The 27,651-nt window shown below is 45.4% G+C and overlaps 1 protein-coding gene across 1 annotated transcript in view; it reads left to right on the forward strand.

Moving 5' to 3' along the window:
• Positions 1-27,651, forward strand: part of LOC147668128 (zinc finger CCCH-type antiviral protein 1-like) — a gene marked incomplete at its 3' end in the record, with an annotated part of 295,880 nt that overhangs the window by 67,801 nt on the left and 200,428 nt on the right. The window contains exon 2 of the mRNA XM_086948763.1: positions 5,377-5,512. Coding sequence (XP_086804889.1) covers positions 5,377-5,512 — 136 coding nt within the window. The remainder of the gene's footprint in view (positions 1-5,376; positions 5,513-27,651) is intronic.

The following is a 27,651-nucleotide window of genomic DNA, read 5'->3' on the forward strand; positions in this document are numbered from 1 at the left end:
TGGGCCATATTTTCTCAGAGTCTTACAAAGCAGCCATTTTCTGGCTAGGCCGCACGGGCCTCAATGGGAATATATAAATAAATATATATATATATATATAATATGAAAACAAACACAACAGATGTTAGGTCTTAGAATAAATGCACTTCTGTTTACCTCCCACCATTCTAATTTCACCCTGATAGAGGTTACCTAGCGGAAAGCAACATAAATGCATGGTTTACTTACCAAATGTGTTTGTTTTGCCACAAACACTCTCAATAAACATGAATGCATAGCTCTATTTAACTAAAAGCATTACTGCACTATATTAATATGACAATTTCACATGAGTAATACATTAAAGTTTACAAAATAAGCAAGTTATTTTCCCACATGTACTTTTCTGTGTATGTTTTTCTTTTTATTACCGCCACAGAAAGGCATGTCCCCACCATAATGCTAAGATGGATGGCGGTGTCTCCCAGACACCACCACCATGTCAGCAGCTTTTCTGCCCGGGCCGAAAACCGGTGGACAGTCTTTCTGTCCGCCGGGCTCCCCCCGCTATTGTAATGTGGCGTGGGGAGAATTCTGAGCGGGCGTATGTTTTTTGCGGGCGGATTGCCGCCGCTATATGTACAGTGGCGATCCGCCCGCAATCATAATGGACCCCTTAGTAAGGATCACGTGCTAACCGAGATAATTTTACGTCGCTCTTTAGCTCCCTTCCATACAAGGCCATCCCATTGGCTTTAACATTATATAATTCAAGGGCTGGAGAGAGTATTCTGGAATTTGTATTTTAAAACAGTTTAGAAATGGCAGTAGACTCCTATCGTTGCTTCAACGCGGTCTTATTAATCTGATGTAACCAGGAAAACATACTAGCCAGCCTCAGTTGAAAACTGACACTTGCTCAAGCATTTCATTTTGTGCTTTAACAGGATAACTAGTCACAATATCGGAAAAAAATATCGACTGGACAGAATATCGAGTTTTTTATATAGAATGGATAGAATATCGAATTGCAAAAATATAGTGGTGCAGAATATCGAAATTCAGGAAAGGAATATCGATTTTTATTAGATCGAAGTTAGTAATATCGACAGTCCTAATATAGTTGTTAAAAATGTTGATATTTTTAATGGTGGTTTAAGTGTTAGTTTATGTGTTAAAAGTATGTAATATTTTTGTAATGTATGCTTGAATTTTTTTAAAGTAATGAATTGTAAGTTATTTAATTTTGCGTAATTTAATTCCGTAGCGGGTTGTGGGTTTATAGGGGAATAGGGTGGGAAGTAATTTATTTGTAATTAAGTGATTATTTATTTTTTATTTATTGGTATTGATAATTCATTTATGGTTAATCAATTATTAACTGGTCATTAATTTTTATTATTTAGTAATTACATGTTATTAATTAATTATTTGATAATTATATTAATTGTATCAATTTATTATTCAGAGTGGGTTGTGGGTTTATAGGGGAATAGGGTGGGAAGTAATTTAATTGTAATTAAGTAATTATTGAAATTATTTTTGTGTATTGATTAGGGTTGTGAGTTTATAGGGGAATATGGTGAGAAGTAATTTAATTAGAATAGAGTTATGAATATATTTATTTATTAATATTATTTAATTGAGATTTTATAATGTTAATTGTGTTTGTAATATTTTTGGGAAAATTTTAGGTGTGGGTTGTGGTGTTTAAAGGGGTAAAAGTTGGAAAGTAATTTATTTTTAAATAATTAATAATTAGTGTTTAATGATTATTAATTAATTAATTGACAATTAATTATGGCAATTGTGTAATAAGTTTTAGGTGCAGGTTGTCAGTTTTATAGGGGGTAAAGTGTGAGAAGTAATTTATTTTTAATTAATTAATAATTAATAATTACCACAGCACCTACCGCAATGGTGAAATGACATGTGCATTGCGGTGCCTGCCTCCTTGTGCACAGTAAGTGCAGGCCCCACCGCCCTGGGGGCTCGCAACGGACCCCCAAATTGAATCCCCGCCAGCCTTTCCATGGCGGCATCGCCACCATGGAAAGGCCTTGATTGCCACTCATCCTAATATGGATGGCGGTGCCTGCTAGGCACTGCCACAATATTGAGGCACAATTCCTCCCGGCCGGCAATCGGAACGATTGCCAACCGGTGGAAAAGCGCCAGACACACTTTGCGTCCACCGCGATACCCCTGCCATTATAATATGGCAGGGGTAAATCGGGTTGCAATTGGCGGGCGAATCGCCACCGCCGGGCCAGCGGTGTCGATCCGCCCACCATCCTAATCAACCCCAAAGTGTTATAAGTAGTGGTAATCTCATTCAGTGGCTGCATACCTGACCTGGATGCAAATTTAAACACTGCCATAATCGATTTATCAAAATATAACCTTCTGGTTTCCAACAGAGATTTCCAGTTGTTTTGGCAGCTAAAGAGCAACCTGAGATATGAGAAAGTGTCTGTTGTTAAGATTTTATTTCCATCAAGAAAGTGGGTAAAAGCCCTGGTCTTGCCCAGGCAAATTATCATAGTATGTGACTTCCCACGATTAACTTTTAGACTCAGAATGTCCATGGAAATATTCAAAGTAAACTCTGTAAGACATTTCCAGTGCATGGCATCAAGACTGCGTCTTTACAGAATTGGCAGTGGGCGGGACCCAATTTGATGCATATCACAAGCTCTGCCCACCAGAAATGTTTCTATATTATAAATATATAGGGGCACAAAGTCCGCCCGCCATCCCGTCGTGAAAAGGGACCGCCCGCCATAAGGGCAGAGGTCCAGTGGGTGGCATTATTTAGGATGCGCCTGCCACAGTGGCGGGCGCATCCTTCATTCCTAACATTGTGGCGGGCGTTGCACTCAGCACCACCCCCCACAATGCCAGGAAGGCATGTCATGCACTTCCATGCACAACATGGCAGGCACCGGGCGTTGCCTGCCATGTTGTGGATGGAAATGCAGGGGGGTACCTTAGGTACCCCCATGTGCACCCCAAACCCCCCAGAGTCCCTGGGGGCCTGCAACGGGCTCCCACAAGCGATTCCCGCATGCCTTTCCCTGGCGGAAAGGCATGCTTCCGCCCTCATAGTAATATGGTCCAGTTGTTCTGAGCCAAGGCCCTGGTCTGGCTTTCATTGTTGATTCTACTCCCCCAGAGCTGTCACCGAAAAGACAACAACAAACAACAACATTTTGATCAGTGTACCTAGTCCTTGTACAAGATGTTCTAAGGCCTGATAATGTACCTACGAGGAGGTGTAACTCCGGTGTAAGCAAAACCATTTTCTTCACTGTTCTCTCTTGCTTCCGCCCTGCTGTTGCTCTGATAGTTTCACCACACCACACCACACCATTTTATTTTATTTATTTTATTTTATTTATTTTATATAGCGCAGACTTTACCCAAAGGTGTTAGAGCGCTTCACAATAGGAACAGTACTAATACACGAGGAGAAGATTACAAGTGAACAAATTACAAAACGTTAAGTTACTTGATGCCTACGCCTTAATGGCGATAAAACAGAACTGTTGGTGGTTGGAAAGCCCCCCTCTGCCTGGTCGCAGGCCTGGTGGCCAACAGAATTAGGTGTGATCCCCCTCCCGGCGGACTCCGTTAAAAATCTAGGAATTTGGCTGGATGCGGAGCTTTCTTTCAAGCAACAGATTAGCAAAATTACGGGAAAATGTTTCGGAATATTAAAAACACTCCGTAAAGTCCTAGATCCGCTCCCCATCAGTGCCAGGAAAACACTTATTCATGCCCTAGTCACTCCACATTTGGACTACGGCAACGCTCTTCTCCTAGGCCTAAGCTGAAAAGGCTTACACCAATTGCAGTGTGTCCAAAATGCTGCTGCCCGCCTGGTACTCAACCTTTCACGCAGGGCACCGGGAAAAACGGCATTACGAAAACTTCACTGGCTCCCTATTGAGGAGCACATCAAGTTCAAAGCTCTTTGTTTTGCCCATCGCATTGCCCAGGGAAAAGGTCCAGGTTACCTGCGAAACCTTCTCACTATCCATCGCCCCACCCGGAACCTCAGATCTGCTGGAGCGATGCTGTTTCAGCTTCCTCGCGTACGCAAGACTAGGATGGGAAGTAGCTCCTTCCGCTTTCTTGTGAGTAAACACTGGAACAATCTCCCTCTTGACTTGCGCATGGAGCCCTCAGAAATGAGATTCAGACTAAAATTAAAAACTTACCTTTTCCCAAGCCAATAATTGTCTCTTTGTAGCTTAGGACCCAGACTGGTTCCGGACCTCGGCCTCTTCAGGGAGCAGTAGCATTTCTAAGCGCGGGGACACACTGTCTTGAGTGTAACCAGGCGCTCTAAAAGTGGTTGTATTATTATTATTATTATTAAAAGTGACAATTGTTAGCAAACAAAATACAAGAGGTAGCAAAAGGTACATTACAGATTGGAAAAAGTGACGTGTGCAGGTTACAAAAAGCGTACAGATTACAAGAAGAGGTATAGTACTGCAATAAATGGCAGACACTCAAACACAAGAACAAACGTTACGTAGGCAATGGTGGCACTTGTGCAAGTATCTAAAGCAAACAAAATGTAAGAGGTAGCAAACAGTGTGTTACAAGAGAAAAGTGACGTGTGCATGTTGCAAAAGATACCAAACACAGGTAGAAGGATAATACTGCAATAAATGGCAGACACTCAAACCATCTACAAGGTGCTAGCCCCCACCACATCTCTATCAGCTGTATTTTCAAGTTTGTTTTTCACAAAACAGCCTAATTGCCTGTGTTTGTATCTGTGTAGGTCTTGCCACAAAAGGTTGGTGTGTGAGTTTGTGAGCTCTGCATATTTTCATTTGATGGCCACAAATCGGGATAACAGTTGCGGTTTCCTGTTTGTATCGTGTGGACATTTCCTTTAGTTGGTTCTCTGTTGTTTCCAATGTACTCTTGCATTTCCAGGCTCTCACTCCCTTATAATCTATCACATTAATGAAAGGCAGTGGCTTTGTTCCTGAATACTACATGCACACCTGGGTTCTAAATGTACGGTCACAGATTTTAATAGTGCACACCTTTTCTTAATATAAATATTCAGATAGAATGTGCTCTTTTTCTCTCTGTCTGATGCAGAACTCAACCATAATTGTATCTCACCCAAGTTACCACATTTTACCAGGCAGTCCATAGACATCTATACCATTGCCAGAAGACCGATTATTTGCCATCTTTATTTTTTTCACAAACCCACATTTGTTGTCTTTAATAAGTGAGGTGCCCATAAACCTTTAGGGAAGGTAGCCTTGAGAAACAGTGTTATTGATCTCTTGCATGCTTACATTTGACCCGGATGTGCTATAACGGAGCTGTGTTGTTTTACTTCCTGTGTGTATGTCTTTCCAGGAATAGCTGTTCATTTTCACATGACATCCAGTCTGAGGTCAACAAGGCTGTGCTGAAGGCCCACAGGATCAGCAGCCTGGATGAGCGGGGTCTGCAAGTGTTGCTGCTTTTAAACGATTCTACTTTCTTGCCAGAGGTGAGTTTCATATCGTGAGTTAGATATTTAGTTAGAGTCACCTTTCTCTAACACCTCTAGCACTAGAAGCTGCTGCCACCTTGTGGATTCTCAAGGACCTGCTCCTTATGTATATAGAAATTGAAACACTGTCCAGTCTTTAACTATATATGCACATTCCCCCCATTGGTCGGGAGTTGACCCAGCCTTGCATTCTCAGTGCCTCCACTTGCCTCTTTTGGTTTGTTCAGACTGGTGTATATCTAAACCTGAAGAGGCTCCTACCATTGTCTTCTTCAGAGATTTCCTTTTTTTTCTAACATAGGATCCTTTTTTTTCACAACAAATTTTATTGAATTTCCATTATACATTCTGGGCCGCAGCCCGACATATACATAATCAGGACAAAAGTTATTCGGGTGTACCAAGCATGTATAGCATATTAATGCAGAACATATATACAGCACAACAAAACAGTTTGGCTCAGACAGATATAATACTCGTGCTTCTTGGTAAATTCAGCTAAGTACATGTATGAGCGGTGATGAGGTATGATGTTGTCTGGGGATAGTGGGCGTTATCATTCTCTAGGGGGTCTGAGAGGGGAGGGGGTAAATCTATTCCCTGGTATGTTGCCCATCGGGACCATATTTTCCTATGTTTCTGGGGGCAGCCTAATGCCTGGAACACCACAATCTTTGCGCCCATGCAACTGTCTAGGCCTTGCCTCCATTTCCCTAATGTCGGGGGAGAGGCCTCCTTCCACAGCTGGGCAATGTCTCGAGTGGAAATAGTGAGTGCCAGGAAGAGAAGGTGCTGTTTATACCGGTTCCCTCCTATCCCATCGGTACTGTGCAATGGAAATAGCTTTGGGTCGAACTGAAGATCCCAGGTTAATATCTTACCCAGGCAGGCTGAGAATGTGCACCAGAAGGGCTGCAATGCGGTGCAGCTCCACACTGTGTGTATGAATGATCCTTCCTCCCTTCCTCAGCATAGACACTGGGGGGATTGGACGACAACCATCTTCCAAAGGTGAAGGCGTGTATAGTATACGCAATTTATGTATTTATATTGGATGAGGTGGTATCGACAGGACACGGCCGCTCCCCGAGGGCTAGCTAAGGCTTCGGCCCAATCATCATCTGTCAACTCTGGTATGTCATCCTGCCACGCCTTTCTAGTTTTATGCAATGGTGTTCTGGTGTGTGTCGTTAGTGTCTGGTAGATCCGACAGATTTTATGAGCACCCAGGTCTCCCATAAGGAGGCAGACTTCGAGGGAATGGAATTCAGGTAGGGTGTCCAGAGAAAGGATCAATGAGGTACGAGCGGCACCACCGCCACTGGCTCCCACGTCAGGGCATCCCACCTCACCTTCAGAGCCCGATCCGGCCCCACAATCAGCCGCAGGCACCAAGCCAGAGGTCGGGGAAAGGACGGGTCGCGCCAGGTATGGATCCGCGTCACTTGTCACACCTCAAACAGCCCGGCAAGTAGCACGCCAACCAATGTCTGCCGCTCCGCCCCCTCTAGTCCACAGATGATCCCGGGCATTAGCGTGAAAGCACCGATGTCCGATGGGCAGCACTAGGTAGGATTGCAGACATTATGTAGGATATTTGGCGTAGACGCGCAGAACTCGATCAAGCTGTGTCTGCCATGTTGGCTGCCCAAGCCACGCCCCCTAGGATCCTATCATTTTGAAGTTATGTCCAACCAGGTGATGATATAAACATTCTCATATATCGTTATCACTCAGTACACCGCTGAAAAGCAAAGTTTAATTTTTTGCCTTGGGCAACATAAAAGTTTAAAAATGTGTTTATTTACAGTTAACGTTTAACTATTGTTTATTTTTTCCTGTACTTTTGCTTAGTAATCATACGTTGCTAAAACCTGACCTCAAACTATGTAAAGAAGAGCAAAGGGAATTTTCTCTAACTTCCAGGGACTGTTTCAATGAGTTCCTGAACTTTCTTCCATGGCGAAAATGTCAAAGTCCCCCAACTACCGCCTAGAAGGGTGTGCACCCTAAATATGGACCCCAGAACATCGATGGAACACAACATGGAGGGCAAACTATTGAAAAAAATATCAACAGGTAAATCAGTCTAGATTTTCTATACCTACCTCCACATATATGCACTTATGGGATACATGGATACATATAAATCCCAGATATTTGGATGTGGAATAGGGAATAGTAAATCTATACTTCCCTATATGCGCTTACCTTCCGATATTTGTCCCTTGATATTTTGTCCTTGATATTCTTGCACCATGATGTTCTAGGGGTCAATATTCATTAGTGCAATCCCTTAGAAGAGGTGCGATTAGTGCAAGAGACCTACTTCAAAGCAGAACAGTGACCCCATGACAAGCTACTAAAGATCACTAATAGCAGGGACCAGGGACTGAGACAGGAAGCACCGTAAACCATATCTCCCAATACTGCTAATTGTGCCTTGTCTTTTCTATGGTCATCACAGCACTGTTTGGATTGACATCCATCCCCATATAAGTTCATGAGTAACCCTAATATGTAATAAATCGTTAGTATCCCTTTAATAGATGACTCGAGCATACTACACATACTCTTTATTTAAGCAGGTGAAGGAGTTAGTACTTGCGACAAGACATAGCTGCCCTGAGGAGACCAGATGTCTGGTACATCTCAGATGAAGGTATACCATCCCTTGGGCCTATCCCTTCAGTGGGATATGGTGTTACTTTATTGTCATTTTGCTCCAGATTTGTCAAGCTTGCACCCTCCAAAGCATTCCCGTGCTGATAAGAAATAAGACTCAGAATAGGCATATGGGAGGTTCAGAGGGTCCAGTGAAGCATGCCTTCTTTTTTGGTACTAGATGCATCAACGCAACATGGTGACTTCTTAGGAATGACTGTGGTGCGTGTGATAAGGGTCACTTTCATTAACGAACAAATGAGGGAGACCCCATGTTTTTTTTTTATAAAACATATTTTATTGATTTTACATATCAGACAATAAACCAGAAGACATTAGCCGGTAGGTTCACATGTCAACATTGAAAGTCCCAGAATTAACAACAGCGTAAGCATATAGCATAGTAGTGCCTCAAATTTACAACTCTCCAGCAGTTGACCTATAGCAAATGGAGATAACCACATCATTAAATTTCTCATCAGGCATTGTTTAATATGTTTCCAACTCAATTGGCCACTTAATGTTATATACCTGGTCAATGTGACAGTACCAGGTAACTGTGTCTCTTCCAGTTAAGAAAAACTAAACATTCTCTACTCCCACCCCCCATCCTCCCCACTGGCTCAGCTTAAATCCTATACATTTAGTTGATCCATCCCAATACAACATATATTGAGACCAAATATATCACACCATAACAGCAACCATTATTTAACTATAAAGATGTACTTCAGCCCAAACTGTCCCCAGCTTTTTGTCTGAAAGCCTGAGGGGAGGTGTATAAAGAATCGGTCAGTACGTTTGGATGTCGAGAGCAATAAATTCTGCCATCAACGCATTCTATTCCATAGAAATGGGTTTCTTACGCAACCCTCTGTGTTCTTCCCTCTGCAGCTCAGCACCCTCTGTCCTGCCCCATCTAACCATTTCACTGTGCCATTCCTGTAGTGACAGCGGTTTGGCAGTCTTCCATCTCATGGTGATCTCACGCTTGGCTAATATTAAGTCAAGGTTAACAAACGTGTTAACGTGGTTACCCTTCTTCCCTTTTGGACCCAACTCCAATAGGCAGAACTCTAGCAAGACATTGTTCCGCATCGGGCAATGTCCTTCAGTATCGTACATACGGACACCTAAAAGTGGCTTAGTCGTCGGCAGTTCCACAGCATATGTATTAATACCGCTGCCGAGGAATGAAAGCGTGGGCAAACATCTACTGCATCTGGAAACATGGAACTCAGCCTGTGTGGGGTCAGATAGGCCCTATGTAAAAGCATGAGCTGTATAAACTTAAATTTAGGGTTCCTGGATACTTTCCTCAGTTATTCCTAAATAGTGTCCCATTCTTTGTCAGTGAGCGCACGGCCCACATCCACCTCCCATCTCATGCAGAGGTGTTGGAGTGGCACTGCTGCTACCGTGCTGATCTCTCTGAATAGCCACCTCGTTAAATGGCGCCCGTTTACCATCAAATATTGCATAGTGAGTAGGGCGTGCATTACTGGTTCTATCCCCTGTGGAGCCCAAGTGTTGCATATGTAGCGAAAAACACTAGCATGCAGGAGAAACAGTGTATTTGGTACTCCATGTTCTTGGACAAAGACATCGTGAGACATCAGGGCACCATCCAGAAAGAACGCGTCCACCGTGGTTACTCCCGCGTCCCCCCAGGCCAGTATTCTTCTATTAGTAAGAGTGCCCTACTGCAAGGAAATTCCAAAAAGGGGAATAGTGGGGGCATATGGAGCTACCAATTTGGTGTGTCTTAAGGCATTCTTCCAATATGACAACGCAACCCATAATAAATGGGGTGCCGTTGGGGGAATGTTGCTGTTGGGTAATAGGAGTGTATGCAAGTCTCCTCTTATCCACGACTGTCGAGACATATCAATCTCCTGTAAATTACGGCCCACCATCCAATATGCCAGCCATTGTAGCTGGCTCACGTAGCAGTAAGCTTTCAGGTCCGGGACCCCCAGTCCTCCTTGTTTAGTGTCTAATTGTAGCTTTGTGATTCCAATACGCCTGCTGCCTTTTCCCCAGATTAAATCAATCAATAGGGAGGTCAATCATTTAAATACCTGTGTCAGGACTATAATGGGCAAATTATTGAAATAATATACCAATCTAGGGAGCATCACCATTTTGGCGATTGCCACCACTGATATAGGCAGGGAAGTCCATAATTGTAGAGAAGGAGAGAAAGGTTTTTAGAGGTCAATCTAGCAATGGGCGCACTGCCTGTATGGAAGCACTAATATACAGGTGTTTGTGGTGCAACTGGGTGAGCGGAAAACCATATAACCACTCAATGGTTGTGTCAGTGAGCTGGCAAAAACCTCACAATTACTACATAGACGTACCCTATGCACACACAAAGTATTGTTGTACACGTAGGTAGTAGTACACAAAATTAATAGAAATGCAAACCATGCAGAGAAACAGTTGGACGTCCATTACCAGGAACACGGCGACCCGGGAACATCTCCTCTGAGCTCAGGAAAAAACAAAGACCTACTATGAGGGTATAGAGCTACCTCTGATCCTCCGTCTTTTTTCAGTACTTTACTAGACCTTAGAAAAGGGGGTGGTGATGAACAGAGTGTCTGAATTAAGCAGACCACTCTTACCCAGTCCAAAGATCAGGGCTTGATCCATCACCGTTATTTATCTCACTGCACCATCCCAGCTCAGAACCTGGCTATATGCAAATCAGTCTGTCCCTGGCCCAGTGCATCATGGGAACAGGGCAGACTAAACTACCAAGCCAATTCTTCACCAGAAAGGAGACAAGCTACCAGGGACCGGTTTCTGGCATTTCAGCCGTCTTCGGCCCGGCTTGCTTGAATCCTGATGGTGCAGTGAGAAAGGGACTCATGTCTGAGTATACCCTGCCACACCTATAGTGGCCAAAAACAATTCAGAAAAGGGGGTGGTGATGAACAGAGTGTCTGAATTAAGCAGACCACTCTTACCCAGTCCAAAGATCAGGGCTTGATCCATCACCGTTATTTATCTCACTGCACCATCCCAGCTCAGAACCTGGCTATATGCAAATCAGTCTGTCCCTGGCCCAGTGCATCATGGGAACAGGGCAGACTAAACTACCAAGCCAATTCTTCACCAGAAAGGAAACAAGCTACCGGGGACCGGTTTCTGGCATTTCAGCCGTCTTCGGCCCGGCTTGCTTGAATCCTGATGGTGCAGTGAGAAAGGGACTCATGTCTGAGTATACCCTGCCACACCTATAGTGGCCAAAAACGATTCAGGAAAGGGGGTGGCGATGAACAGAGTGTCTGAATTAAGCAGACCACTCTTACCCAGTCCAAAGATCAGGGCTTGATCCATCACCGTTATTTATCTCACTGCACCATCCCAGCTCAGAACCTGGCTATATGCAAATCAGTCTGTCCCTGGCCCAGTGCATCATGGGAACAGGGCAGACTAAACTACCAAGCCAATTCTTCACCAGAAAGGAGACAAGCTACTGGGGACCGGTTTCTGGCATTTCAGCCGTCTTCGGCCCGGCTTGCTTGAATCCTGATGGTGCAGTGAGAAAGGGACTCATGTCTGAGTATATTCTGCCACACCTATAGTGGCCAAAAACGATTCAGAAAAGGGGGTGGTGATGAACAGAGTGTCTGAATTAAGCAGACCACTCTTACCCAGTCCAAAGATCAGGGCTTGATCCATCACCGTTATTTATCTCACTGCACCATCCCAGCTCAGAACCTGGCTATATGCAAATCAGTCTGTCCCTGGCCCAGTGCATCATGGGAACAGGGCAGACTAAACTACCAAGCCAATTCTTCACCAGAAAGGAGACAAGCTACCAGGGACCGGTTTCTGGCATTTCAGCCGTCTTCGGCCCGGCTTGCTTGAATCCTGATGGTGCAGTGAGAAAGGGACTCATGTCTGAGTATACCCTGCCACACCTATAGTGGCCAAAAACAATTCAGAAAAGGGGGTGGTGATGAACAGAGTGTCTGAATTAAGCAGACCACTCTTACCCAGTCCAAAGATCAGGGCTCGATCCATCACCGTTATTTATCTCACTGCACCATCCCAGCTCAGAACCTGGCTATATGCAAATCAGTCTGTCCCTGGCCCAGTGCATCATGGGAACAGGGCAGACTAAACTACCAAGCCAATTCTTCACCAGAAAGGAAACAAGCTACCGGGGACCGGTTTCTGGCATTTCAGCCGTCTTCGGCCCGGCTTGCTTGAATCCTGATGGTGCAGTGAGAAAGGGACTCATGTCTGAGTATACCCTGCCACACCTATAGTGGCCAAAAACGATTCAGAAAAGGGGGTGGCGATGAACAGAGTGTCTGAATTAAGCAGACCACTCTTACCCAGTCCAAAGATCAGGGCTTGATCCATCACCGTTATTTATCTCACTGCACCATCCCAGCTCAGAACCTGGCTATATGCAAATCAGTCTGTCCCTGGCCCAGTGCATCATGGGAACAGGGCAGACTAAACTACCAAGCCAATTCTTCACCAGAAAGGAGACAAGCTACCGGGGACCGGTTTCTGGCATTTCAGCCGTCTTCGGCCCGGCTTGCTTGAATCCTGATGGTGCAGTGAGAAAGGGACTCATGTCTGAGTATACCCTGCCACACCTATAGTGGCCAAAAACGATTCAGAAAAGGGGGTGGTGATGAACAGAGTGTCTGAATTAAGCAGACCACTCTTACCCAGTCCAAAGATCAGGGCTTGATCCATCACCGTTATTTATCTCACTGCACCATCCCAGCTCAGAACCTGGCTATATGCAAATCAGTCTGTCCCTGGCCCAGTGCATCATGGGAACAGGGCAGACTAAACTACCAAGCCAATTCTTCACCAGAAAGGAGACAAGCTACCAGGGACCGGTTTCTGGCATTTCAGCCGTCTTCGGCCCGGCTTGCTTGAATCCTGATGGTGCAGTGAGAAAGGGACTCATGTCTGAGTATACCCTGCCACACCTATAGTGGCCAAAAACAATTCAGAAAAGGGGGTGGTGATGAACAGAGTGTCTGAATTAAGCAGACCACTCTTACCCAGTCCAAAGATCAGGGCTTGATCCATCACCGTTATTTATCTCACTGAACCATCCCAGCTCAGAACCTGGCTATATGCAAATCAGTCTGTCCCTGGCCCAGTGCATCATGGGAATAGGGCAGACTAAACTACCAAGCCAATTCTTCACCAGAAAGGAGACAAGCTACGGGGACCGGTTTCTGGCATTTCAGCTGTCTTCGGCCCGGCTTGCTTGAATCCTGATGGTGCAGTGAGAAAGGGACTCATGTCTGAGTATACCCTGCCACACCTATAGTGGCCAAAAACGATTCAGAAAAGGGGGTGGTGATAAGTGTGGAAGGGTATACTCAGATGTGAGTTCCTAGCTCATTGCACCATCAGGATTCAAGCAAGCCGGGCCGAAGACGGCTGAAATGCCAGAAACCGGTCCCCGGTAGCTTGTTTCCTTCCCAGTATAAGAATTGGCTTGGCAGTTTGGTCTGCCCTGTTCCCATGATGCACTGGGCCAGGGTCAGACAAATTTGCATATAGCCAAGTTCTGAGCTGGGATGGTGCAGTGAGCTAAAAAACGGTGATGGATCAAGCCCTGATTTTTGGACTGGGTAAGAGTGGTCTGCTTAATTCAGACACTCTGTTCATCACCACCCCCTTTTCTGAATAATTTTTGTCCACCATAAGCGTGGAAGGGTATACTCAGATGTGAGTCCTTAGCTCATTGCACCATCAGGATTCAAGCAAGCCGGGCCAAAGATGGCTGAAATGCCAGAAACCGGTCCCCGGTAGCTTGTTTCCTTCCCAGTATAAGAATTGGCTTGGTAGTTTGGTCTGCCCTGTTCCCATGATGCACTGGGCCAGGGTCAGACTAATTTGCATATAGCCAAGTTCTGAGCTGGGATGGTGCAGTGAGCTAAAAAACTGTGATGGATCAAGCCCTGATCTTTGGACTGGGTAAGAGTGGTCTGCTGAATTCAGACACTCTGTTCATCACCACCCCCTTTTCTGAATCATTTTTGTCCACCATAAGCGTGGAAGGGTATACTCAGATGTGAATCCCTAGCTCATTGCACCATCAGGATTCAAGCAAGCCGGGCCGAAGACGGCTGAAATGCCAGAAACCGGTCCCCGGTAGCTCGTTTCCTTCCCAGTATAAGAATTGGCTTGGTAGTTTGGTCTGCCCTGTTCCCATGATGCACTGGGCCAGGGTCAGACTAATTTGCATATAGCCAATTTCTGAGCTGGGATGGTGCAGTGAGCTAAAAAACGGTGATGGATCAAGCCCTGATCTTTGGACTGGGTAAGAGTGGTCTGCTTAATTCAGACACTCTGTTCATCACCACCCCCTTTTCTGAATCATTTTTGTCCACCATAAGCGTGGAAGGGTATACTCAGATGTGAGTCCCTAGCTCATTGCACCATCAGGATTCAAGCAAGCCGGGCCGAAGACGGCTGAAATGCCAGAAACCGGTCCCCGGTAGCTTGTTTCCTTCCCAGTATAAGAATTGGCTTGGTAGTTTGGTCTGCCCTGTTCCCATGATGCACTGGGCCAGGGTCAAACTAATTTGCATATAGCCAAGTTCTGAGCTGGGATGGTGCAGTGAGCTAAAAAACGGTGATGGATCAAGCCCTGATCTTTGGACTGGGTAAGAGTGGTCTGCTTAATTCAGACACTCTGTTCATCACCACTCCCTTTTCTGAATCATTTTTGTCCACCATAAGCGTGGAAGGGTATACTCAGATGTGAGTCCCTAGCTCATTGCACCATCAGGATTCAAGCAAGCCGGGCCGAAGACGGCTGAAATGCCAGAAACCGGTCCCCGGTAGCTTGTTTCCTTCCCAGTATAAGAATTGGCTTGGTAGTTTGGTCTGCCCTGTTCCCATGATACACTGGGCCAGGGTCAGACTAATTTGCATATAGCCAAGTTCTGAGCTGGGATGGTGCAGTGAGCTAAAAAACGGTGATGGATCAAGCCCTGATCTTTGGACTGGGTAAGAGTGGTCTGCTTAATTCAGACACTCTGTTCATCACCACCCCCTTTTCTGAATCATTTTTGTCCACCATAAGCATGGAAGGGTATACTCAGATGTGAGTCCCTAGCTCATTGCACCATCAGGATTCAAGCAAGCCGGGCCGAAGACGGCTGAAATGCCAGAAACCGGTCCCCGGTAGCTTGTTTCCTTCCCAGTATAAGAATTGGCTTGGTAGTTTGGTCTGCCCTGTTCCCATGATGCACTGGGCCAGGGTCAGACTAATTTGCATATAGCCAAGTTCTGAGCTGGGATGGTGCAGTGAGCTAAAAAACGGTGATGGATCAAGCCCTGATCTTTGGACTGGGTAAGAGTGGTCTGCTTAATTCAGACACTCTGTTCATCACCACCCCCTTTTCTGAATTACTAGACCTTAAGCATTTCGGAGTGACTGGCTCCTTTTAGATATTTACTACAGTTCCCCGGCATAAGGAAAAAGCGCACTTCGCTTCAAGTCCACGTCCTCTCATCCATATTGGAATTTTAAGACGGTCTTGGGCCCCACCGGGTCAGAAGTATCACCGGCAGAGCGACCTTTGGCTCAAACACAGCTACCTAGAGCCCTGAAGATTCGCGTGAGCGATGAAACACGTGTCGGCTGGCTGTTGTTAAGCCTTGAAAATTATAAAAAGGACCAAAGGATCATCCCTTGTCACACTTTTCTCTTCCATTTTTTGTCAATAATAACTTTTTCTCTGCATGGTTTGCATTTCTATTCATTTTGTGTACTACTACCTACGTGTACAACAATACTGTGTGTGTGCATAGGGTACGTCTATGAAGTCCATAATTGTATTTGGGGCTGGAGTGCAGTTATAGTACGATGTGAGTTGCCATCTAGAAGACCTGTCATTTCCCTGTATATTTGGATTCTAGGTATTTGAAGGTAGTAAGTGCTATTTTAAATGCCCACCCCCGAATGACAGAGGACCGCTACGTGTTGTGTCAGTAAAGAAATAGACATAGGACTTGTTCTCGTTGATCGAGTGACCAGAAAGCCGCTGGATTGTGTCAAAGGTGGAGGGTATAGGTTCACAGTCCTCGTCTAAGTTTTTGAAATATAAAATTAAATCATCCACATATGCAGAGACAATATGTGTACTGAGCCCCATTTCAATCCTCTAAATAAACAATACCATAGTGCAGTCGCCAAAGGGGGGGCAGCAACCACTATGTTCTTAACATAGATTACCCTGTATGTAATTACATTTTTCTTATCGCTAAAGCACAAGCCCCATCATTATGAAATAAGCATAGAGAACTGGACCATCAAGTGTCATTGTAGTTATTAATCATTCTGATCAGTACTTCAAACTATACCAACTTCCAACTATACCAACTTTACCAACTTCCGGAGGGCCCAGCACGCCAACTCAATAGTCATTCGCAGTCTGTGGAGTAACTAATGCAAACAATGTTAGACTAGTTTCAGACTCCGAACGAACTGTGGCATCATCTGAGGAGCGGACAGACACTGCTCGGGACTGGGCATCATGTTCTGCCAAGCCTGCCTCCGCCCAACTCCACGGTGCTGAGTCACCTCCATGCTGGCCACATCTTCACGCTGCAACAAGGATCGTGCAGACTGCTCGGCTGCAGCGTAGGCTGGGATACAGGAGGCATGAAGGTGATTTCCAACCAGTCCGCCTCTTCCTCAGGATTATCAAAAAATATAGACTACTGGCCAAAAATGACTTTTAAGCGGGCCGTAAAAAGCAAAGCATATTTAAGGTTGTGTGCTCTCAGTTTCTTTTTAACGTCTTAAAAAGTGGCTTTCGCTTTCTGAACTGCCAATGTAAAATCCGGGTATAGGGAGATCGTTTAATTCTTGAAGCAGATGGGGGCATTCTCTCTTGCGGCACGCATGATCGTGTCACTGTCCTTATAATTCAGGATGCATGCTATCAGCGGTCTGGGTGGCGCTCCCGGAAGGGGAGGCTTGGGCGGCACCCTATTTGCCCTCTCCAAACTATAGAGTTTCATTAGACCCTCCTTCGCTACATGTTCTTGCAGCAATTTTTCCACAAACTGGGTGGGGTCACGCCCTCACTCCTTTCCGGTATTCCCAGTATGCGGATATTGTTTCGGAAGGATCTCCCTTCGGCATCATCCTCCCTATCTTGTAGCCTCCGTTGCTAGCGCTGTAGTTGTTCCATTTGGGAAGTGTGTATAGTTTGTTGTGGTATCAAGTCATCTAGAGCAAGTTTGTTTGACTTTACCTTGTCCACCAGTTTCTTGTGGTCTGCTTGTAAGAGGTTGAGGCTAGTAGAGAGCTTCCCTATTTGTGTTTCAATCGCCATATGTGAACTCTAATTTCTTTTAGTATCAAGTTCAGCTTATCAGCCTGTTGTTCAGCCCTGTGGTTGGCACTACATCAGTTTCGGGACTATGCGCCAAATCTTCTTGTGTTGCTGTATGTATGACAGCAAATGCAGGGGGGTCAGGTTGTCTAGCCTTAGTGCCACCCATGATGTAGAGGATCGGTAACCCCACACAACCACTCCCTCCGAAGCACAAAGAGACCTGCCCTTGCTCCACCTACTTTAGATTGGAATCGGGATGTATCACTGACAAGCCAAGACCATTATCACCTGAGTTCATCCAGGCAGAGAGGTCGCTTTCCTAGTTATATTCCAGGCCAGCACATCAGGGAGGCACCAGAGAGCCGATGGTCGTGCATATAGAAGCCAAGCCAGGTCCCTGTAGATACACTTGTGTGTTGGGGATAGTATTCCCACACAATGGTGGTGTGTTGACAATCACTCACAGGGCTTCAGTGCGGCCAGACTGCTTCCATCACAAACCGGTACACCCCAACCCCGGTGTCACTCGCTGTCGATCTCCTCAACACATCTAGAAGGAAATACTGGCAGATAATCGTGGTGCAGTTGCGATGCAGTGATAGAACCTCTTATTATCACCAGCACAGGGGCCCGCGGTGCATTCCATCATTCACCCCCCGCGCCGAGTCCCACTGTCTCCAGTAGTGCAGTCTCACTCCACGCCGCCACCGCCTCAGTGCGTCCAGTCAGCTTCAATGTATCACACCAGTGCAGCGGCACCGCACACATTGACCCCCGCAGCGCAGCATTTGCCAGCGGAGCAATCCGGCCCCCTCTGTGTAGCTCGAATATCCGCTACCCAGGCAATAAATCAGCAAGATTGTTTCCGCCACCCCCCTTACTTCGTGGTCCGCGGCAGGAGCAGAAGTCTATGACGCAGTAGGAAATCATGCCGGCGGGCATCTTCCCGCCCGTCAGTGGTCGGCAATATCCCCAGCATTAGCCTACCTTGGGTTTGCTTTGTAGTCCTGTCAGCCGGGGTGAGGATCTTGGCACAACATCAGCAATTCCCCAGTGGCCTATAGTGAACCGCCGCTCTTATCTGCTGCCGACCGCCATTTTGCCCCGTCCTTGCCATGCAGCTAGCTTTATCGGCGATTTAGGTATATGCCGCTTCTGGACAGCACGTCCACAGGCAGCGTGGGTAGTTTTTAGTCCAGCCAACAGCTATCGATAACTGGTTGCGTATCACTCCCTATCCTCACACCGCTTCATCTTCTCCGGTAGTATTTATCGCTCTGCCCCTCCCCACACCGTCGGCCCACGACTTTCAAGAGCGATGGCGTGGATATGCCGAAAATCGGTGTCCGGACCCTCCGTGTCAGGTCCACTGGTGCCTCAGGAGTTCCGCTTTAGATGTATGTCATTTACATCGCATACTAATACCACGTGTGCCATTACAACGTGGGTATTACTACACAATGTCAATGGCAAAGACATGCCATTCTCAAACTTTAACCACGAATATGCCTTTACCATGCATGCCATTACAACCCAAAGGCATGCGTGGTAAAGCTATACTTGTGGGTAAACTTTGCAAGTTAAGTGACACAACCCTCCCCTGACCCCCAGTCCTCTCAAACACTACTACACTACCCTAAACCCTAAAACACTACACTACAACACTACCCTAAATCATAAAACACTACACTATACAAACACTACAAAACTACACTACTCCCACCCCTACACTACCCTAAACCATTACGACATTACAACACTACCCTAAACCACTACCCACACTACTCCCACTCCTACTCTACCCTAAACCCTAAAACACTACGACACTACAACACTACCCACACTACTCCCACACCTACACTACCCTAACAAACACTACAATACTACACTACTCCCACCCCTACACTACCCTATACCCTAAAACCCTATGACACTACAACACTACCCTAAACCACTACCCACACTACTCCCCCCTACACTACCCTGAACCCTAAAACACTATGACACTACAACACTACCCACACTACTCCCACCCCTACACTACCATAAACCCTAAAACACTACGACACTACAACACTACCCACACTACTCCCACCCCTACACTACCCTAAACCCTAAAACACTACGACACTACAACACTACCCACACTACTCCCACCCCTACACTACCCTAAACCCTAAAACACTACGACACTACAACACTACCCACACTACTCCCACCCCTACACTACCCTAAACCCTCAGCCTTACCTCTTTCCTCGTGGTTCCAGCGTCGCCGTCTCTGCTCCCGGTTCCTGCTTCCTGCTTCACGGCAGTGCCCGTCGTTCTGAGGAAACAGCCTCAGTTTCCTCACAATGACGTGGATAGCCATTACATCGCATGCGCTGTAAAAGCGCATGCAATGTAATGGTATGCGTAGTTTTTACTACGCGTTGTAACATCGCATGATTTGTAACGCATGCGGTGTATTAGCAACGCGTAGCAAAAGTTGTGTTGTGATGGCTGTTCCCCGTTCTGCTGCACCAGGCGTTGCTTTGTAGCTTAGCCCGTCCCCGTTCTCACAGGATTTTTGACATTGTGTCGGGGCTCGGCTCGGAGCTTCTTCAGCACACGTCTGTCATGCTCGGCAGTTGGACACGCCCCCCCGGAGATCCCAAGTTTAACTGCAATGTTGAGTAATATTGCTATGACAAATTACATTAATTTGAGTGTCACTTGGTTCAAGGCACTGTTACAAACATTAATATAATTTACATGTTTTTGTGTCTTGTGCATTTCCTGCACAGTCCTATAATCTCTCATAGACTGTAATGGGTGAACAGCTCTACACTGGCATCTCTGTACATTTGCATATTATTGGACCTGCAGTGATTGAGCACATATAACATATGCAGAGACATAGAGTCTACTGATTGGATTGTCTGTTTGGAATATTAAAAAAGCTGTTTGCATGAGTAAGTTGGACTGAGGAGATGAAGTTAAAACGGAACCATTCTAACTTAAGGCTGACCACAGATGAGATGATCTAAAGTTAACCTATGGTCTCTCTTGGCTACCTGGGTCGGGGAATTTCTTGCTGCACATCACATATAGGTAAGTTGGGTACCACTCCTTGATAACCTGGAATGGATGAGAGGCAGAGCCTGAATTAGTAGAACTTCAGGTGGGCTCTAGGGTTACAGTAGATATGGGTGCCAGGCAGGAAACATGATCTGTGCCTATTTATACATTTATACGGGGAACATCACTTACAACGCATTTATTACAACGCACTACCATTACATCGCAACCATTACAACGCAAACCATTACAACGCATTGCGCTGGGGGGCGCTCTAGGATAGGGAATATATTTATTTACTATCCAACACCTTCCCTACTATCCACGGGGACTGGAGTTGGAATAGTAAATTAAATAATTAACTATCCAGCGCCTAAAAGCACTGGTATGCGATGTAAAAATCGCGTTGTAACAGCAGGCGTTGTAATAGCCTGCGTTGTAGTGACACCAATCCATTTATACAGATGTTTCAGAACATAAATCAAAGTGAAACTGAAATAATGTCCAAATACAGATTCAACATCCAACATAGACTTCATAGCGACCACTTTCTCCTGCCGTTCTAACTTTATGAAGTATGTAAAATATCCATATTCGGTCCTTGACAGTGTTTTAATAGTAAAGGACATAGCAGGTGGTCGTTCAACCAGGGTCTGTGATATACTGCAAGGTAGCTTGATTCTGCAACCTCGACCCAGAGATTTTTAATCAAACTACTTGGCATCTCTTCATCTAATGCAATAGCCCATATCTGGGCAAAACTGCATTATCTTCTGGTGTAATTTTTACTTTCTGTACCCTTAGTAAAATACTCAAGGGTCTAAATATTCTAAAAGTCGTAGGCAATAAAACACACAAGTAAATTGGGTGGATCTTTTCCTTAGCCATTGTCGGCGCTCAAATTTAACCTAAAATCCAACTCATGGGGCACTCCAATGGCTGGGACCAGGAGCAGTGTAGTCTCTATATGGACTTTGGTGCTCCCCGGTTGCATCTGTCACTATTTTAGTCGATCAAGTCCATCTGCAAATTCTGGAACATTCTTGAAAGAATGACAGACAAGTGTTGTTGTTTTAAAGTTGTATATAAAGAGTTCACATGCATTTACAGTGAATATACCATAAGTAAATTTAGCAGCAAAGTGTACCTTTCATCAGGAGAGAGAACTCACGATAGTTCTAAATCTGGCATAGATTTACCTTCTAAGGTTGGGAAATAAGGGTCTCATGGGGCACATAATCTACATGTGCTTTAATAGGATGTTAGACAATGCCTTTCATACATTCTACAATTGTAAATGGTTCTCAGGTTGTGCACCAATAGGAAACAAGCAAAAAACATGTTACTACAGAATGCATTTGAAGAGATTCTCTCCTAGTAGTAGTACATTGAATTTCCAGTCATTTTCACAGTTTATTCAAGCAACTCCATTGATAAATTGTATAGCAGTTGCTCGAGACAGTTGAAATTTCCTTGTTTGGTACCGTGAGAGAACGTCTCTGGTAATGCTCCCTGTTTATCAGTGTGAGCCTCGTAATTCCTTAATTGGACAAATCACATCAGGAATAATCATCATGTTCTGTATTTTGACGTGAGTGCGATATGGAGGACTGTGTAAACACAATGTAGATTAGCATAAGCTTAGCTCATTTGTGTTGAATGTGAGAAAGGAAGAAAAAAACACAACTCCCACAACCCCTTCTCTGATGATTTCTCAAACATCACTTAATTTCTCTATTACAAAACAACATTCGTTAAATTTGGATTCTTCCCTTCAGATTCTCCCAAATCCTTCAAGGTTTCGTACTGTTCACTTTGTATTTCTTCAACCTTTACTACAATTCTTTCTTCTTTTTGTTGCAGACAGCTTTTTATAGCCTCAATCCACACCGCAAATTTTCAAAAGAAATAAGCACACATTCAGTGTTAATTAGTATAATCAAAAGAGGGGTTAAAAGCAGTTTTAGAATTCCTCCACCTACTCTACCAAGCCACTCTCCTATCTTAGCAAATTGCATTCTAATAGTTCCGATTATAGATCCCACCCTTTCCAGTCACTTTCCAGCTTTGTTAAGTTGTGGGTTATATTCATAGTGGTAGTAATATAGCCATCAAGCTGCTTACCTATGCATGGTATGTAAGCACAGTATTCCTGAGTGTTAATGACTTTGCAGACTCTGCCTTCCTTCGCGAGGAGTAAATCCAACACAAGGCAATTTTGCATTGCTCTCATTCTATTCTAATTCATTAATAATTACAGCCAAATTCCCTGCAGTATTAGTAGCAAGCCGGTCAACCAAGGTGGACAACTTTCTGATCTTCACATCATTCTGTAACAATCCTTTAGACAGTATAAGCACTCCAAAGATATCACTAAGAATCTGTTTAAAGCTACGTTTACTGTGCCATATTTATTATTCAGGAGACAAATCTAGCTTGTCAGTGTGATAAATTCTAGAGAAAACAAGGGCTGCAAAACAACTACCTGTCCAGTTTTGTGGTAACTGAAAATGGGCAAACTTACCACGCACATAAAGATAGCCTCAATGCTTACCTTAATGCTTAACTCTAAATTTGACTTAACTAAATAATTGTGCTCACACTCCTCCATCCCAGTTTCTCAATAGTCTAATTGTCCTCTGGCTGCCATACTTTGCATGAAGATCCCTTTTCTTGGTGTCATCAATCTTTAGCCTTGGGGGTGCTTCCTTTAACGTTTCTTTACCTTTTTCAATGATGTGCCCTGCACCCGTCTTCCTTTCTCCCATTTCTTCATCTTTTCTTATCCTCTTGTTTAGCCTATCTACAAAGACCTTTTCATCCTTGTTAATTCTGCAGGTAACCTCATGCATACTCTGATAAGTAGGGTCATGTCAGTCACGGGGGTAAAAATGTCATCATATACTCATGCTGATCATTCGACTTAAATCCTTTGTAAGAAAGAGAAACATGTGTTCGAGGCATATGAGCTGCAGATTGTACACTATGCATAGATCGCCATCTGGTGTTGGGCTCAGATGCCTGCAATTTGTTGTTGTATTGGAAGAGTCTTTTGTAGTCACGAGATAGGTAACTCCTCCCTAGGACGATAGTGCGCATGGACATCGACTCCATCCTCAGATTGTTTTTTCTCGCCATCGGGTACGGATGTAATTTTTGCGTTCCAGTGCTGTATTTCCAAACCTTTTTGTCGCCAAAAAACGTATCTACAACCTCAGGGCCATTTGGGCCTACAGCTCATGGAAAGGACTCAATTCGAAAAATGCCCCCAGTGTGGAGCAAAATTTCTATCACAAGGTCTGTAACCTGTGCCTCTCGCCCAAGCACAACAAGAACAATTGTCAGGCCTGTGCCCTTTTCCAATCGAAGAAAATCATCTGTGATTGTCGGGCCCAACGACAAATTATGGCGCAGAGATCAGCTCCAGCACCAGTGGACATCTTCGACGTAGGACCCAATGTCTCGGAGGAGGATTCAGAGGACTTTGAAATTGTGTCCGAAGCAGACGACTCAGAATTTGATGACCACATCGCTTCTGGTCCACGAGTGAGTACAACTGCCCCTACCCCGTCTCCAACCCAAAAAAAAAGGCCCTGGTCAAGACTTCGCCTGCGACCGAAAACAAACTTCAGAAGCCCCGTCCTTCGGCCCGGCTCCAAAGATAAAGAACAAGCCTTCCGGTAGCTCTGCACCAAGCAAACCCCCCCTATCAGTGTCCCACAGGCGCCTTTGGCACCGAAGACAGGAGACCAACCTACTCCCAAAAAGAAGTCGTTACTGACGGCTTCCATGCCGAAACACTCAAATCCGAAACCAAAATCTTCGGAACCTAAAAACATCTCCGGCTCCATAACCAAGCCTAAGGACCCTAAACCACCTCCTAAGGCCTTGGAGCACAAATCTAAACCACACTCCGATCCGAAAAAGTCAGAGCCGAAAGCTGTTACTGAGGAAGAAGAACTTTTTCGACCGGATCCTGTTGATCCCAAACAGAAACAAGCATTAGGAATGCATTAAGGCTCGGGTTTGTTTGAGTTAGAGATAATGGCATTGTAAATGGCAATGTGTTTTAGGCATGTGTTTTGGAGTGGAAACATGTGGTGTGTGTTGGAGATATGTGTGTTGGATTGGAATGTTATCAATGGTGGCATGCTGCACTTTAACGCAATATCTTTAAAAGGTGAAGTGCAGCATAGTGCGATAGGTACAATATTAATTGGTGGATGCGTTATCAATTGGTGTGTGCATTGATGTGTGGTGGATGTGTGTGTCTGTAGGAATTGTGCAGTGATGGCTGTTGGTGTGTGTGTTTGGTGGAAGCGTGTAGTGGTGGCTTGAGGTGTGTATGACTGGTGGTAGCGTGCAGTAAGAGCTGTTAGTGAGTGTGGCTGTCAAGCGTACAGAGCTGGTTGGTAATGCGTGTGGTTGGTGAAAGGGTGCGCTGACAGCTGTTGATGATTGTGCTAATTGAAAGAGTGGCTGGTGCACTGTCAGCTGTTGGTGTGTGTGTGTGTTTAGTGAAAGTTGCACTGACATTGTTTGTTGTGTGCGTGAGTGTTTAGCGGCACTGATGCATGGTCGTGTTTGTTTTTGGTGAAAGCGTACATTGATGGTTGTTGGTGTTTGTGCCTGGTGAAAGCATTCATTGACGGCTGGGGGTGTGTTGTTGTGTGTATTGTTTTCTGTGTAGTGGTGAGTGTGTGGTGGTGAGTCTGTGGGGGTGAGCCTGGGGGGGTGAGTGTGTGGTGGTGAGTGTGTTGTGGTGAGTGGTGACGAGTGTGTGGTGTTGAGAGAGTGAGGTGTGTGGTTTGTGTGTGTGTTATGTGTGTGGTGTATGTGTGTGTGGTGTGTGTATGGTGTGTGTGTGTGTGGTATGTGTGTATGGTGTATGTGGTGTTTTCTGCACACTCACACACTGCCCCTACACATTCACACACTGCTCACCCGCACACTCCCAATGTCACCCTGCATAGTCACACACTGTTTATCCTGCACACTCATTCTGCACACTAACACAATGTGCACCCTGCACCCTTACACACTGTCTCTGCAGTCACTCTGCACTCACTGTCACTTTACACTCACTCTGCACTCAGTCACTCTGAATCTGCAGTCTGAATCTGCACCCTGCACTCTGAACTCTGCACTCACAATCTGCACTCTGAATCTGCACTCTGCACTCACAAATGCACTCTTCACTCCCACTCTGCACTCTGAATCTGCACTCTGCACTCACAAATGCACTCTTCACTCACACTCTGCACTCTGCACTCACAAATGTACTCTTCACTCACACTCTGCACTCTGAATCTGCACTCTGCACTCACACTCTGCACTCTGAATCTGCACTCTGAACTCACAAACAGCACTCACAATCTGCACTCTGCACTCACAATCTGCACTCTGCACTACCAATCTGCACTCACAATCTGCACTCTGCACTACCAATCTGCACTCAAAATCTGCACTCTGCACTCTGAATCTGCACTCTCCATTCTGCACTCTGCATTCTCAATCTGCACTCTGCACTCTCAATCTGCACTCTGCACTCACAATCTGCACTCTGCACTCACAATCTGCACTCACAATCTGCACTCACAATCTGCACTCTGCACTCACAGTCTGCACTCTGCACTACCAATCTGCACTCAGCACTCTGAATCTGCACTCTGCACTCACAATCTGCACTCTGCACTCTTATTCTGCACTCTGCACTCTGCATCTGCACTCTGAATCTGCACTCTGAATTTGCACTCTGCACTCACAATCTGCACTCTGCACTCTGAATCTGCACTCTGAATCTGCACTCTGAATATGCACTCTGCACTCTGAATCTGCACTCTGCACTCACAATCTGCACAATACACTCTGAATCTGCACTCTGCACTCTGAATCTGCACAATGAATCTGCACTCTGAATCTGCACTCTGCACTCTGAATCTGCACTCTGCACTCTCAATCTGCACTCTCAATCTGCACTCTGCACTCTGCACTCTCAATCTGCACTCTGCACTCACAATCTGCACTCTGCACTCACAATCTGCACTCTGCACTCACAATCTGCACTCTGCACTACCAATCTGCACTCTGCACTCACAATCTGCACTCACAATCTGCACTCTGAATCTGCACTCTGAATCTGCACTCTGAATCTGCACTCTGAATCTGCACTCTGCACTCTGAATCTGCACTCTGCACTACCAATCTGCACTCTGCACTCACAATCTGCACTCTCAATCTGCACTCTGCACTCTGCACTCTGAATCTGCACTCTGCACTCTGAATCTGCACTCTGCACTCCAAATCTGCACTCTCAATCTGAACTCTCAATATGCACTCTGAATCTGCACTCTGCACTCTGAATCTGCACTCTGCACTCTGAATCTGCACTCTGCACTCTGAATCTGCACTCTGCACTCTGAATCTGCACTCTGCACTCTCAATCTGCACTCCACACTCAACAATCTGCACTCTGCACTCTCAATCTGCACTCTGCACTCTCAATCTGCACTCTGCACTCACAATCTGCACTCTGCACTCACAATCTGCACTCTGCACTACCAATCTGCACTCTGCACTCACAATCTGCACTCTCAATCTGCACTCTGCACTCTGCACTCTGCACTCTGAATCTGCACTCTGCACTCTGAATCTGCACTCTGCACTCCAAATCTGCACTCTCAATCTGCACTCTCAATCTGCACTCTCAATCTGCACTCTGCACTCTCAATCTGCACTCCACACTCACAATCTGCACTCACAATCTGCACTCCACACTCTGAACTCTGCACTCTGCACTCTACCACAGGCCCACAAGATTTGGCAGGGAGCCAGCATGCGCGCACACACACGGCTGAAAAAACAAGGAATGGATTCTTGCATCAGGCCAAACTCACTGCAGAATGGTGAACGCGCCCCGACCATCTGGATTCCATTACCGCGGAATCCTGACAGCTCCTAATTGAAATGTATTGACTCCCTTGCGCATAACCGCACAGAAAATGCAGGAAGTGCCGAACATAAAATATATATGGCCTATTGCGTCAAGGCTACTACAAAC

Source organism: Lissotriton vulgaris, unplaced genomic scaffold (genome assembly GCF_964263255.1).
Source record: "Lissotriton vulgaris unplaced genomic scaffold, aLisVul1.2 SCAFFOLD_2847, whole genome shotgun sequence".
Taxonomy (NCBI): domain Eukaryota; kingdom Metazoa; phylum Chordata; class Amphibia; order Caudata; family Salamandridae; genus Lissotriton; species Lissotriton vulgaris.